The sequence below is a fragment of the Lineus longissimus genome, chromosome 18, assembly GCF_910592395.1.
Source record: "Lineus longissimus chromosome 18, tnLinLong1.2, whole genome shotgun sequence".
Taxonomy (NCBI): domain Eukaryota; kingdom Metazoa; phylum Nemertea; class Pilidiophora; order Heteronemertea; family Lineidae; genus Lineus; species Lineus longissimus.
Window position 1 is genome coordinate 11468600 of NC_088325.1, and position 15226 is coordinate 11483825.

A 15226-nucleotide genomic window follows, 5' to 3' on the forward strand; every position below is an offset into this window, starting at 1 on the left:
ATTTGCGTTGGCCAGAACCTTCCTGGAGCACGATTTGACGTCACTCTTATCACAAATAGAATTTCTCGCAGAGCAGAATTAAGACCAATGAAACCATAGGAACCCTACGTCGTTCATAATAACTGATGGTCCATGAAAAAGAAATAGACCTTCATCCTCGTTGTACGTCATGACATGCAATGCATTGTCCTTCCATAGCATCAACCAAAGTTTGAAGGACAGTTTAGAGACTGCGCCACCAACTCTGAATGGTCTGGCATCCATAATGAAGCAATGACAGGTTCTGTCATCATTTGGCACGATATCAATTGCAAAGTCGCTGATATTTGATGACCCTATCATATATTTCCTATTTTTGGAGTAGGGTGTACGTACCATGATTTGTGTCCTACCACGAGACCTACGCACGACGAAATTACTCGGCAGGGATTGGTGATCCACTCTGCAAGGCGGCTTGCGATGTGATGATCATTTTCCATCCTGGGGTGAGTTTCCGTGTGAGTCATGTGTAAAATCCTTGTGTTTGAGATTGTAATCCACCACGAGACCTACATACGGCGAAATTAGTCGGCAGGGATTGGTGATCCACTCTGCAAGGCGGCTTTGCGACGTGATGATCATTTTCCATCCAGAGATAGGTTTTCGTGTGAGACATGTGTAGAATCCTTGGGTTTGAGATTTTAATCCCGTAATCCGGAAATCCCGATGAACATTTGGCATTTTTGAAATCCCAGAATTATTAGTTCCAATTTTGAATTTTCGAGCGAAATGTGACCACACAACGTATCGATATCCTTCGGATTTAAGGTCTCTGAATCAAGAGTCGGTAAGGGGTCTAGGTATAGAAGAGGGAACAAAAATCCAAAGAGTTCTCTAAGGCAGATAATCTATACTTTCAAAGGAATTGTGGTGGTACCCTTCCCACGAACTATTCGATCGCCAACGATAGAGTGGTGAGCGCCCCGGGGAGCGCCCACGATAATGCATTTGTGTCAGTCGGTTGATTTTGCTTTGCATTGACATGTGGGGTAGAGTGATATCTTGGGCGATAGTGTCGGCATTCATACTTGGACTTGCAGTGAACGACCTTTCGCGATCCAAGGAAAATTTCCAACTTCAAATCATCGTCTGCACGAATAACTTGATCACACAGCAATTTTCCATACGCTACGGAAATAATGCGCATCAAACAATAAAAAATTACTTCGTTTTAGGAAGAAATATTTAAGACAGATACGTGAAATGTAATTGAATAAGACAACCTTTTTTGAAACTCGGCTGGACTCTATAAAGGAGACTCGGCTTGACTGTATAAAGGGAACTTGGGTTGACTGTATAATGGGACCCGCCTTGACTTTATAAAGGCGACTCAGCTTAACTCTAAAAAGGATACTCGGCTTGACTGTATAAATAAAACTTGGCTCCACTTGACTGTTTAAAGGGAACCTGGCTTGATTATGAAGGGCGACCTGGCTTAACTCTAAAAAGGAGACTCGGCTTGAGTGTATGGAGGAGACTCCATCATTCATATCACTAGCGGAGCATTGTCGTCCAGTTTCTCTCACTTTGAACCGCATTGAGGAAATCAGGGGGCTTCTCCAGCCCTGCGAATCGAGCATTAAGCCTTGATTTCCTCAGAATCAGGTTACATAAAAAACTTAAATATGCCATTGGAACACATTTGATCAGTTATATTTGGCTATACTAATTGGTCTTTCATCAAACATGCAGAAAAAAACTATCGGTTTTCCGTTGTCTCCTGCCTTATTGCTATTCATCTCATCGTTGGTCGATTATATCAATGCAAATAATTTTCTTTCTGCTCGTTAAGGTTTTTTTGACCTCGTTTATCTTCTACATAATTTGGTCATTACCAGTTAAACATTACATCAGTGATGCATGGTCCATGAGTCACGACAAAAATATATTTTGGAAGAGAACCACTAGGCGAACAGTTATTTCTTTTCTTCACATAATAGGTATTCTTCTTCCTCGTTATGGACACATATATGGGCGTATTCTGTACATTCAGAACATTTGATTTTCATGCAAGCCTACGCACTATAACTCAGGATGGTTGCAATAATTATTCCCGGACTTGTGATTTTAAAATATATATATTTACGGATGTTCTAGTTATATGTAGTCCTCTTCAAAACATGTGCGTAATTAATCATCGTTAGTTGCTTTACATATAATCAATTGGAATCAAAGGTCTTGATAGGATGCCAGAGTATCATTATAGCCGATTTGACTTTTTTAAAGTGGAGTTGTGCAAATTTCTGCAGTTTCGTCAATAGCATGATTGTTTTGATTTTTTTCCGTGCCCATTCTTAAGGAACGCCATCTGAAGTGTGATAATGTGAGGTCAACTAGGCCTGTCACCAAGGTCGTTTAAAAATGCTTCTTCCGTTGTTCTTTGCAGATTCATGATCGACATGTATAGCGACCGATTTCCCTTCCTCCTACTCAGCCTGGGACTCCTCCTGGCGCAAATTTTACATGGTAAGTCATGCAGTCAACCCTCCTTCCTCCTACTCACCCTGGGACTTCTCCTGGTGGAACTCTTACAAAGTAAGTCATGCAGTCAACCTTCCTTTCTCCTACTCAGCCTGGGACCCCTCCTGGTGGAACTCTTACAAATCGAAGTCATGAAGTCAAACTTCCTTCCTCCTACTCAGCCTGGGACCCCTCCTGGTGAAACTCTTACAAAGTAAGTAATGTAGTCAACCTTCCTTTCTCCTACTCAGCCTGGGACCCCTCCTGGTGGAATTCTTACAAAGTAAGTCATGAAGTCAACCGTCCTTCCTCCTACACAGCCTTGGATCCCTCCTGGTGGAACTCTAACAAAGTAAGTCATGAAGTCAACCTTCCTTCCTCATACTCAGCCTAGGACCCCTCCTGGTGGAACTCTTACATGGTGAATCATGTAGTCAGCCTCCCTTCCTCCTACTCAGTCTGGGACTTCTCCTGGTGCAACTCTTACATGGTAAGTCATGCAGTCAACCTTCCTTCCTCCTACTTAGCCTGTGATCCCTCCTGGTAGAACTCTTACATGGTGAGTCATGCAGTCAAACACCCTTCCTCCTACTCGGCCTTGGACTCCTGTTGGTGCAACTCTTATACATCATGTGCATGGTAAGTTATGCGGCCGACTTGCTTTCCTCCTACCAAGCCTGGGACTCCTTCTTGTGAAACACTTACCTGGTAAGCCATGCAGTCAAACACCCTTCCTCATACTCGGCCTTGGACTTCTCCTTGGTGCAATACTTACCTGGTTAGTCATGCAGTCTATCTCTCTTCATTAAAACCTTGAGAATTAGCCCGCTACGTAAATGTGGATACCCAAAAAAAATTTCCAGGGGAATCTGCAGCTTCCCTGAAAGAAACAGCCAGCATTGTAAACATCGCATCTACAGTACATGTATATGAAGTATAGCAACTTAGAGTTCGCCTGTATTAATAAGAAACACACTTCTATCATAAAATCGCCTAGTGGTCAGTACCAAAGCAGTGGAGTAGGACAAGCAACAGGAATTTCGAGTACAAGAAGGAAACATCAACTTGTCTCCCGTTAAGTTGAATTCTGAAACCTCAGATTTTGTCTTAGAGTTCTTCAAAGTGGGTATATGGATGTTTATGTGTTATAGAGTATCGTACCACTCAATCTGTTTCTTGTGGATGTTGATTTGCTCAATTTTCTTTTCAGGTGCTCTTGGAATAACTGTAAAAAATAGCCTCAGTAATTCACGTCCACGCCTCGGCGAAACGATAACGCTGGAGTGTAACATTGTTATTGGGACCGCCAAGAGTGTTACATGGTACAAGGACAGAGATGACACGCGAAAAACAGTTTATTTCACGCACAATTGTAGTGTTGTCGCATTCAAGTATAAATCAAGATCAAAAAACGTTCAGTGTGATACGCAGAATTATAATTTTCAATTAAGTGAAGTTCAACATTCGGACAGCGGGGAATGGCGGTGTGAGGCAGATGGAGAAGTGGCCAAACCACCGCTGGAATTAAATGTTTTAGGTAAGTTGCTTATAATAGTCGATCAATCCATTCATAGAGCACTTCAGTGGTGGCAGCAAATCTGCTGGGTATTGCACTTTCATTGATTAAATTAAATTGAAAATTGAAACACACACACAAATATTTCCTGGTTTTCAGAAGTGGCTGAAGGAGGTAGCAACTATTACCTGGGAAATATTCTAAGCAATTGAAGTTCGCCTTCTCGTGAAATAGCAGTTTTGGCGTTGATATGATGACACTAACTTTAAAATATGTTCGCCTCTGAATGAATGACGCCTAATTTTTTCAAAATTCGAAATTAAAACACACGCATGATATTGACTGGGTGAGAGTTTTGTTGCGTATATTAAACATAGAATCTTGACCTCTGGTTCAAAATGGTCGATTGGACGGTCAAATAGGACAGCTCTGCTGTGGTCTTTTTGGTAAATGATTATGAAGTGCATCCATTGATAATGTTAACTTAATGTTTTTAAATTTCAGTTCCACCCCTCACCCCAACAGTTACAAATCCATCACCGGTGAAGGTCGGAGACAGTATAAAATTCACCTGCAATGCTGAAAATGAAAACGTCACACAACCAATCAGGTACCAGTGGACTAAAAATGGCAACAATGTCTTAACAAGGAATATTGAACCTGATGGTGCCTTGCTTCTTTCGTCTGTCAAAAAGTCAGATGCTGGGACGTATGTCTGTGTCGCACAAAATTATGCCGGATCTAAGGAAAGCGCGGAACAAGATTTTGTTGTTCACTGTGAGTATAGTTGTTTTGTACATTTAGTCCATTGAGGAATTGATACCGAACTGGCAACAATGGTTGTTTCACCTAACATGACGAGGATGGAGCTAAAATGTTTCCATAACCAAGGTGTTTTGCCGAGCTGTGTTGTGTGAGACAATGAATACCGACAATGAGCCATCAGTTTTTTTTCTTAAACGCCTCAACGTGATCACTCATATGTAACTATGATTGCTCAATTTCTTGCGCAACCCAACCAGTTACCATGACTGCTGCCACCAAAATGAGCCACAGTGCATTATGCACACTGCAAACAGTGCCTTGTAAACAGTGAGGGAGCTTCTGTCATCATAATTTTGCCACTTTTTCAGCTGCATCCGAGTCTTTACAGATCAAGACAACCACGGCGTCAAATTCAAAAGAGGAAAAAGAAACGGAAACATTCACATGTGAAGCTATTGCCGACATTACGGTGACATCGGTGAAATTAATACGCCAGAATGGGACTACGAATGAGACGCTGATTGAGGCAAACAGTAGTGTTGTGACATTTCGCCGACAAATGATGCGACAGGATAACAAGGTGAAGTTCTATTGCGAAGCGACTTGGCCAGGAATTCCCAATTCGTTGTCGTCGAATGTCATCACATACAGCGTATCATGTAAGTTGATTTCTCTTTGGCTGTTTTATATATTGTAAGCCGCCAACTTTTCACAAGCATTAATTTTTTTTAAATAACGTTTTCTTGGTTGGTTGCAGTGGCTTTGCGTCTTCATCTCAGATGTTCAAGTGTTGGATTTTCTATGGTCTTAATGCATTTTGTGTTCAAAAATAGGGTTTTGAATCCCCGAGAAAATGAAATGGGAGTACTTTTTCAGAAAGATTTCTTGCAACTCGTCCTACGCGCTGGGTAGCGCGTGAATGACGCGCCTACAACGCGGATTTAGGTATGAAAATTGTGATTTGGACTGTATCTATCTTATTTTACCTTGTGTTAGTATAAAAACTCATAAATAATGAAAATGATACGAAATAAATAGTTTAAAAAGGTCAGGGTGATTACTTATAAAGAAGTCCCCGAAAAGAGGTTCAAAAGTTAGATGGCAAGAGACAAGACCACCATTGAATATTCATAGGTTGGAGGTCTCAGACCTATCAATTAGACGCGAGTATGTTTTTAACTGGCAAGTGCATATTTGGAGAGGTATTGAAAAGATATTTGGTGTGGCAAGTCTACAGATTTAAAGAAATTATTCGATGAAAAATATAATTTAGAATTTTGCTAATTCGGCAATAGGGGGCGTGTTTTGATATTTTTCTGCCAGTTGACTGAAAAGAGTGGAAAAATCAACGTCTGTCCGATTTGTCGATTATCAAAAATTTTCCGTGGTCAACTACCAGTTTATTTTTCACCATTTACTCGCCCGACTGTCCAGAATATCATATCACAATTTCAGATGCACAACCCCATGCAGTATTTGATGCGTCGCGGTCAAACATTGACAATTTAACTGCTAAAAGGCTTAAAAAATCAATATTGGTCTTGTCTCGCAATCCCATAGAATGGGGGGGGGGGGGGGGGGGGGTCATTTTAGTCACACGGCAGTTATTCTTTTGCCGTTGTGTTTTCTTTTCCGTGGCGATTTGCAGATGAGAAGAGGCTTTCTTCAAATTGAGGCTTACTCCAAATTTATGATTACATGTAAACACTCATTAATAACAAGTATACTTGATGATAACCACATACATGGCCTGTATCTTTCAAGGGGCCCGGAATGTATGTATAATTAACAAAATGGGGACTTTGTTTTCGTAGTAACCATTATTGCTGGTAATCATACCGACTGTTTATCACTTTCAGCAGTGATATCATCGCAAATTATGCTCAATCTTTGGTTGGCTATGTCATTTAGGGTTGTGGTTGGGGTTGTGAGAGCAATGTTAAAAGTGGTTGATTTGGCACCATAAAATCTCCAGGGGGCCATGCTGAATTTAAGGTGTTGTCGCGCTCCTGATTCCAACTTTAGTTTGTTAGTATCCGATGGGATACACTGATCAATGCAAAATGTAAATGAGCTCAAGACACAAACAATCTGAAATGCTGTTCATTTTCCTTGTTGTTTGTAGTGATTTTTAAGCTACTGGTAAATAGATGACCTGAATGTCAGAAAAACTCTGCGGGCGACTGATTAGAGCACGAGTTAGTAAATGACTTCAAGGGTAAACGATGGTAAAGTAAAATTCACCATATCTGAAAATAATAAAATACCCCATTTATAACCTCGTGCCTAAAAGCAGAACGAGCCTATTGCTTAATTTACATTTGATGATATCTGATCAGTGACTCCATCTATTTGCAGTTCCACATAACGTTCAAGTCAAAATCAGCAAGACGACTGTTACCGAACATGAATTTGTGCGTTTTGAGTGTATCATCAGTGGGGGTAATCCCGAGTTCGTTACGCGGTACCAGTGGCTCTGGAAGAAGAGTGGCTCCACCGAAGAACAGGTCATGCAGGATACGAAGACCGGAAAGTTATTTCAGTTCGCGCGTATCCCGTACTATCAGAGTGGGACATACTCTTGTAAGGCTTGGAACGATGGTGGCGTGGGACAGTCGTCGACAGACCTTAGTGTACAATGTAAGTTTGTTTTGGCTTCCTTTATAAGGTATAACAAGGGATTTCACCGAATTTAGAATAGTGAATATTGGTTTGTGTCGAAACCGAGGTTATTTATAGATATGTAAGCGCCAAAAAAATTGTGAATCTCTTATTTTTGGCAGATTTTGCAGTAACCTAGATTTGCGAAAATAAAATCTACAACAAAAATTTCATTGAAAAAACCGAACGAAGTTTCATAATCTGCTCGACAACAAAAACGTGAAACCTGTGTTTTTTTCAGAAATTTTGCCAAAGCTAAAAATAAAAGAAAAAAATGGAGGGATTTTGTTCTTCATTTTCACCTTTTTTTCGTCACTTTTTTCGATAAGCTACCAGTGCCTACTTTTGTTAGAGCAGGTCACATATCAGCAATGCGACACGTGTCGAAGACAATTATACATTATCTAGACAGTATGATATGAATAGAGGCACCAACACTGTAACACTCCTGCACTAATTACTTGTAGGTAACTTAAACTAACCGTGCTCAACATTTCTTTCTCCCACAGACTCTCCAAGGATAGACCCGGAAGCGAAAATGAAATATGATGTGGCGGCCGAAATTGGCAGGGAGGCAATGTTTGAACTGTTCATCGTCGCAAATCCCACTCCAACCACAACTGGTTACACCTGGTCCAAGGATGGCAATGTCCTATCGAGAACATCACCGGATTATGAAATAACTTCCGGGCCAACATCCAGCGAGTTGAAAATCAAGGACGTCAAATCCTTGGATTATACCAACTATTCCTGTTCGGTTAAAACGAGTGCATTCGAAGCCAAGATTTTCAACTTCATGCTTATCAAAGCAGGTAAGCTCCTCTGACGGATTCCCAAAGCAGGTTTAAATTTCTACAATGTAGACACCTTTATCCAGCAAATTTCACTCTAAAGTAGCTAGAATAGCCATGACTAATATCAATCAGGTTGAGCTAAAAAATGTTGGCCAAACCCCGTCTTCGTCTTGGTTTTGGTCTATGTTTTAGCTCCGTTCCTGTTCATCTACGTATGTTTCCAGGATAATATGCTTAGATGTATCACATGCATCTGCTTGAATTGCCATGACATTTCTGCCAGATTTCATTGAATTTGGATGTGTTTTCCATGTTGAGGAGTGAAAATGACACCCCCTCCTCTAGGTGCCAGATTCCTTAGAGGGGGATGGATTGCTCATCAGCTGAAGTTTTAACCTTGAAGAATTCTTTCTGATTACATCCCCCGCTCTGGTCGATACTCTCCCAGTGTGTGTGGGGGGGGGGGGGGGGTCACAGTTTTAAAGAACAATATTTTGATATTCATTCGTTAATGAGGATTTTGTTAGTCACAACTTACTCTTATTTTACAGCGTCCAACACAAGTGACTTAAGCAATAGTGTATCAGTAAACACCACAGGTGAGTAGTTGTATTGTGTCCGCTTGTTGACAGGCTTTCAATAAATTATATTGAAAGACTCTTGTGTAACTGAACTGTGCTATGTGTGAGATCAAATCATTGATAGTATGGTTACATACTAAGACACAGGTCACAGTTTTAAAGAACAATATTTTGATATTCATTCGTTAATGAGGATTTTGTTAGTCACAACTTACTCTTATTTTACAGCGTCCAACACAAGTGACTTAAGCAATGGTGTATTAGCAAACACCAAAGGTGAGTAGTTGTTTTGTGTCCGGTTGTTGACAGGCTTTCAATGAATTATATTGAAAGACTCTGGTGTAACTGAACTGCGCTATATGTGAGATCAAATCATTGATAGTATGGTTACATACTAGGACCAAGGATCTGTTGAAAGAATTTAACATGCCACATACTCTAAAACCTTTTATTGTTGCAAGCTAAATATTTTGAGAAACAAGCGTGTAATTTATACAAGCGGCGTGGCCAAATTTACTGTAATTTACAGAATGATGTGCGATATCTCGCTAAATCTTACGATTGTCAACTGGTGCTAGACCAATTGACAAGAAAATTGGGAATTGATAATTGAAATCAACAAGAATAAATGTGCGCATTTTTGTGCAAACTTGTTTTAGGAATTATACAGGTCAGCCAGAGTGCGGTCAGGATTCTGAACAAGGCAGTAGTCAAATCGGCGGATGACCATGCAGGCAAAATCTCGTTTTAGCACCAAGTCGAAATTCAGGACGTGTTGGGCCAGTGTGATTAACATTAGACCACCAGAACTCCTTGAACTACTGCTTTTATAACTCAGGTGCCGGGCTTAGATGGCAGCACCGTCTATTACCTTTGGCCAGCTATTCATACGAAAAAAACACGCGATGTCGGGATGTTAATACGATAAAACACACGAAAAACACATTTGCGTTGAAAATATTGATTCGAGACGTAATGGCTTCAATGGTAAAATCTACATGCACATACGAAAGATCGGTTAAGGCGGTGGTAGACATAAAGATACATTTACCAGTTCTAGTATTAATCTGTAGATGGAGAGAGTAAATCTGCCTGAGAGCTGTTCTGTGTAGGTTGGTTCAATACCTTGCACTGGCACGCTGGCACTGTCTGCCACTGGACCTAGGATGCATCCCAAAATGGTCTGCAGTCAACCGAAATTTATATGAAATCGGACTGCTGTCTGCCATCATCAAGGGCCGTGACAGACTCTATGCCTTGGCCTACTTACATAAGTTAGTGCATTATCGTTAGTTGTATTTATAAATCTTAAAATAATTTATTTTACAGTTGCTATATATTTTGGTGTCGGCCTAATTGGCGCAGTCATATTAATGACAACAGTCGTCCTTTTGGCAGTTGCTCGATGGTAAGCATCAAAATTAGTTGTTAATTATTTACCTAGGCCTCTTCACATCATCTCATAAACCATGAATAATAGATGACTTGTTTGTTCAATTTTTCTCGAAAAATATCATATGATTTGGTTTTACGTACCATATTCGGTGATTCCAATTAACACACTGGCCGCTTATGTACGTGGAGGTATTATTGATTGGTATCGTAGGAGGCCTGTGGTATGCATATCGCCTCATATTCAATTGATACAATTATACATTGATTATTTCGTAAGGTATAATATCGATTGTATCGACTCAGAATAGAAATAATCAAGATACTGATGTAGAGTAGAACCTTAGCAGACATCTCACTATTAAGGTCACCTTGTCTACTTAGGACACTTATTTTGCTCTCAAATTGGGTGTCTTCAATTCAATTTGATCTCTCTAATGATCAGGACACCTCTCTAGTAAGGACAGCACCTGTCAGTCCCGAGGGTGTCTTTAATAGAAATTCTACCGTATGTAATAGTAATGCTGTTTATTTACAAGGTCATTTGTTTTGCTTACACAGGAAACGTCGACTGAAAAAGAAATTGTCTAAAAAATTTGATCGACCTGCAAATGACAGTAATGATGATGCTGCAAGAAATGAATTGACACCAATCAAGAAACGCCCTGATCATACATACGCCAACATTGACCCTGATTTCTTTAATGACACATCCTCTCGATCAAAACGCACAACGGATAAATACCCCGCAAAGCCAATGGTTAAACGGCCGCCCGTTTCAGTTCGTTTTGGTGAGGATAAAGAGCCCGCGTGCTCAGAAGATATCTTGGACGTCGATTTATATGACTACGTAGACAATGAGTGGCAGAGTAATGCATCGGGCTCAGATTACAGCTCTGTTCCTGCTTGCCGTACGAGTCAGGTGACGTCGCCTCAGGTTGCCTCGGCACTGATAAATGTTCATGTTCACCAGACGAATCAACCGGATGAGGACGGTCAACAGTCACTTTATGAGCATCTAAAACCAGTGTCCAAAAATGATTATTTAGACTTCACGGAACTCAGTGCAGAAGAATTGAGACCACGTGTTTTATTTAAGGTATAACGTTCTTTCTCTGACTTTTTTCAGTGTTATGAAACCTCAGGAAGACCCCTCGATTCATGAGGCAAATAACATGGCAAGTTAAAGCGGGAACAAATGTTTATGCTGTTTCAATAAAATATGCCAACCTAAAAGAATGGTGTATCCAGGCTGCTGTATTGGTAGCAACATAATATCATTGGCAAGAACATTTTACTCCATAATTCTCACCATTCTAACCATCGCGTGCCGAACGTCCACTCGTCAGCGAAAAAAAAGGGGATAAATTAGAATGGTTTTATCAAAATCCAGTGAATATATTCAACTGAAATATATTTTTCCAGTATTGAGTGTATGCTGATTTACACGATGATGATGTGACAAATGGAAAAAAATTCCATCCGCAAATCTGCGCTAGGGAGCTGAAACCTTGGGACACCCTAATCTGAGAGCTAAGAGCCAATAGCCAAGACTCTATTTAAGAGCCAAGTGCCACCAGGAAAGCCACGAGCAAAGAAAAAATATAGGCGAATCAATATAATTATTATTTTTGGGAGTACGAAGCCCGCAGGTACTTATGAATAACGTTTTTTGTTACCGTTGATGACGTTGTAACCATTTTTTATCGTGCTATCGTTCCGTTGCCTGTACAACACGGTGTACATTGTGCCTGCACTTCATACACTCTGTACAATCACACGTGTTTATCACCCGGGCCGTCAACAATGGATCCGGATGGGGATGTCAGCTTCGAGACGAAGATTAGCAACAAGTTTGAATGTTTACATTGTTTAACTCTAAGATGCGCGCCTTAGAGTTTTTAATTCTATGCTGTGGCTCGGTGCATTTGAGGGACAACAGCGTTTTGAGCATGCGCAAAAGAACTATTCTGATCTTCGGATGCATCCTGACGTTACCAGTGCGTCTTTCACAGCCGGATGTTGAATTTAACTCGTCCCCGTTGGCTGCGAAAGCTCGTTACAGGACGGCCCATAACAACTTCTTTGCCCACTCTTGGGGACCAGATTTTGAAGAGGGAATTGTTATCACTCAAAAATATCAAATGCAGATATATTCAGATGGCGGAGAATTGAAGCAGTGAGAGTGTACATGTAGGACTGCCTCGCCGTGTAGATGGCGCAGTGATAGACAAGTACGTACGCCTATCTGTCCTGTAAGTGCAAAATTCACGCCCGTGTTATGTAGCCCTATCGAAATTACGTATGAAATTTTCCCATCCTGTACAATTTTGAAAGGTGAAATCAAAAAAATTCTTCGCGTAACTTCTCATTCAAGTAACATTTAGATGTAAAACAGTGTCCCTATCGCATATCACACATTGGGAATATGCAAGATCTGAAAACACCACGCGTAAGAACGATACGGATACGCAATATGGGCATGAATTTTGAAATTGCCGAAAGTCCCTAATACTGGAAGGGAGACGAGTTGGGGTGATTAGCATTATCTATTGAACAGGTGGGTGTATGGCCAGGGGGTGGAGCATGGTCTCCTGGCCTTCGGCATCAAATCAGGACGGATGCTGCATATCGCAAGAATCCGAACATAAATGAGAATGTGTGCCTGCGTGATGTTACACGTTGCTTCGAGTTGATTTCACCGGGATTGAAAGAAACTAAAAACAATAGATTACAACAAGCCTGTGGAGCTCTGACACTAACATTGGATACGCTATTAGTGTTGTTCTCATCCCCGTGGTAGGCACAATGATGTTGTTTTCTCCGGGGGTTTACTACTCCACGGGTCTACTTCTAGTTTCCTCTTATTCTGTGATGAAATAGATGTGGGCTCGTTTTATCGTTGTCTGCATGTGCTCTGTAGATTGAGGTAGATGATATCATCGTGGCAGAGCCAGCACAGCAGAATGCAAGTTTGCACTCCCAGACCAGAAAGTGATTGAGTAAGATAACAAAACAGGTTTCTCTTAACGCCTTCCCCAGCAGTCAAAGGGAAAAACATCGTTGATGATTTCTTATCGCTGAAAATTTCTTTAGCGCTGATAAGCCGTAATTTTGACAAATATTATAGTTTTTACTTGTACTATTTTCAGCATAATTAGCACTCCGCACAACTGTTTACTACATGAGTTCCGTTTCTTTCAATATTTGAGTTAGCCAGTGTACAAATAAGCATGCTTATTATGAATAAACCTTCTGTGACGTCACTCTGTTTCTGCCTTATCTTGTTTTATGGATTCACACTCCACTCAAAAGAGAATTGTACATAAACTCAACTTGCAAAGGTTTTCAGCGAAATATAATTTCATTCCCCATGATTCTATTAAATGGTCAACATGTGTTGTTGGCCATTTCTTCGAAAGAATTCATACCGAACTGGTGGTAGAGGGAAAGGTTCAAGCTGAAAAACAGGGCGAAACACAAGCGGCAGCGGAGTAAAAACAGAAAAAAATAAATAAATGACAGCTCAACCCCATACCCAAGTAGTTGTTGGTGACGCAACCAATACCGATTAAACAGTTTTTGCACCGATAGTGAAAATCATCAGCCTTTTGAGGTCAGTCCTGTGTCTGAATACTCCACTTTCACACTTTCCTATAGGCCCTTGCTTGCTGAATTTGTAGGCCCTTGTTTTTGGCCTCACTTTGAGTTGTCAGAAATATTCCAACGAAGATGTCGGAGGCCATTGGAGGCATGGGCTTTTCTCCCGAAATTTCAAAATTTTGCTTAATTCTGGTAAGAAAACATCTTAAATTCTCTCTTGATATAGAGTGTGAGCTAAAGTAGACACGTTTGAAAGTTAAGCAGCGCGCCCATCGTGGTGTCATTTTTGTCCAGCAAAAGCTTTGGTGAGAATACCTTCCCAACATGTTACGTAACTTGGCCTCCTCACGGCGGATTACCAAAGAAAGAGTATTGTTCATAAAGAGGTAACACAGGCCTAGGCTGCATATATACTGTGTTGGCTGAAACTGTCTACCAGAGGGACTAGAAGTTCTGGATATTTTCGATTGAATTAATATGGGCAGCAACCCAGAGCCGTATTTAACTTGGGGTTGGTGGGGGGGGGGGGGGGGGGGTCAGCAGAACATATTTTTGTCCAATGGGCCCAAATCTGCATGAAAAACACGTTTTCGGCGACGTCTGGGGTGGCAGTTGCCGCCTGCCCCTCCCCCAACCGCTGTTAATAATATGGCCCTGCAACCTTAAAAAACTCACCGTTGCAGTTTCTTTAGTTGTGTTGATAAGAACATATGCACCCACTCAGAAAAAAAGGCTTTTGAGCTTTTCGACTAACAGAAATGTGCTCCTCGTTGAATTTAGCGAAATGGAAAAAAAAGGGTCTGGGCCACCTAAGAGGTCTTTGAGCATCTCAAATACCATTCCGTTTTTAATTTTCTCTAAAACCACCACCGGGTGCTTATTTGCGTTGGCCAGAACCTTCCTGGAGCACGATTTGACGTCACTCCAATCACAAATAGAATTTCTCGCAGAGCAGAATTGAGACCAATGAAACCATAGGAACCCTACGTCGTTCGTAATTACTGATGGTCCATGAAAAAGAAATAGACCTCCATCCGCGTTGTACGTCACGATATGTATTGCATTGTCCTTCCATATATAGCATCAACCAAAGTTTGAATGACAGTTTAGAGACTGCGCCACCAACTCTGAATGGTCTGGCATCCATAATGAAGCAATGACAGGTTCTGTCATCATTTGGCACGAGATCAATTGCAAAGTCGCTGATATTTGATGATCCTATCAAATATTTCCTATTTTTGGAGTAGGGTGTACATACCATGATTTGTGTCCTACCACGAGACCTACACACGGCGAAATTAGTCGGCAGGTATTGGTGATCCACTCTGCAAGGCGGCTTTGCGACGTGATGATCATTTTCCATCCAGGGGTGAGTTTCCGTGTGAGTCATGTGTAAAATCCTTGTGTTTGAGATT

The 15226-nt window shown here is 41.0% G+C and overlaps 1 protein-coding gene and 1 long non-coding RNA gene across 2 annotated transcripts; both read left to right on the plus strand.

Moving 5' to 3' along the window:
* Positions 1–379: 379 nt before the first annotated feature.
* LOC135502026 (uncharacterized) lies at positions 380–3987 on the plus strand. Its single transcript, XR_010449723.1, has 3 exons — positions 380–485; positions 2426–2505; positions 3710–3987. It is a non-coding gene; the product is annotated as an uncharacterized LOC135502026 (long non-coding RNA).
* A 691-nt stretch (positions 3988–4678) lies between these two features.
* LOC135502227 (uncharacterized) lies at positions 4679–11313 on the plus strand. The gene is made up of 7 exons (XM_064794885.1): positions 4679–4724; positions 5149–5439; positions 7139–7420; positions 7951–8253; positions 8787–8834; positions 10146–10224; positions 10770–11313. Exons 1-7 carry the CDS (start codon positions 4679–4681, stop codon positions 11311–11313), a joined length of 1593 nt encoding a protein of 530 aa, XP_064650955.1.
* Positions 11314–15226: the final 3913 nt, after the last annotated feature.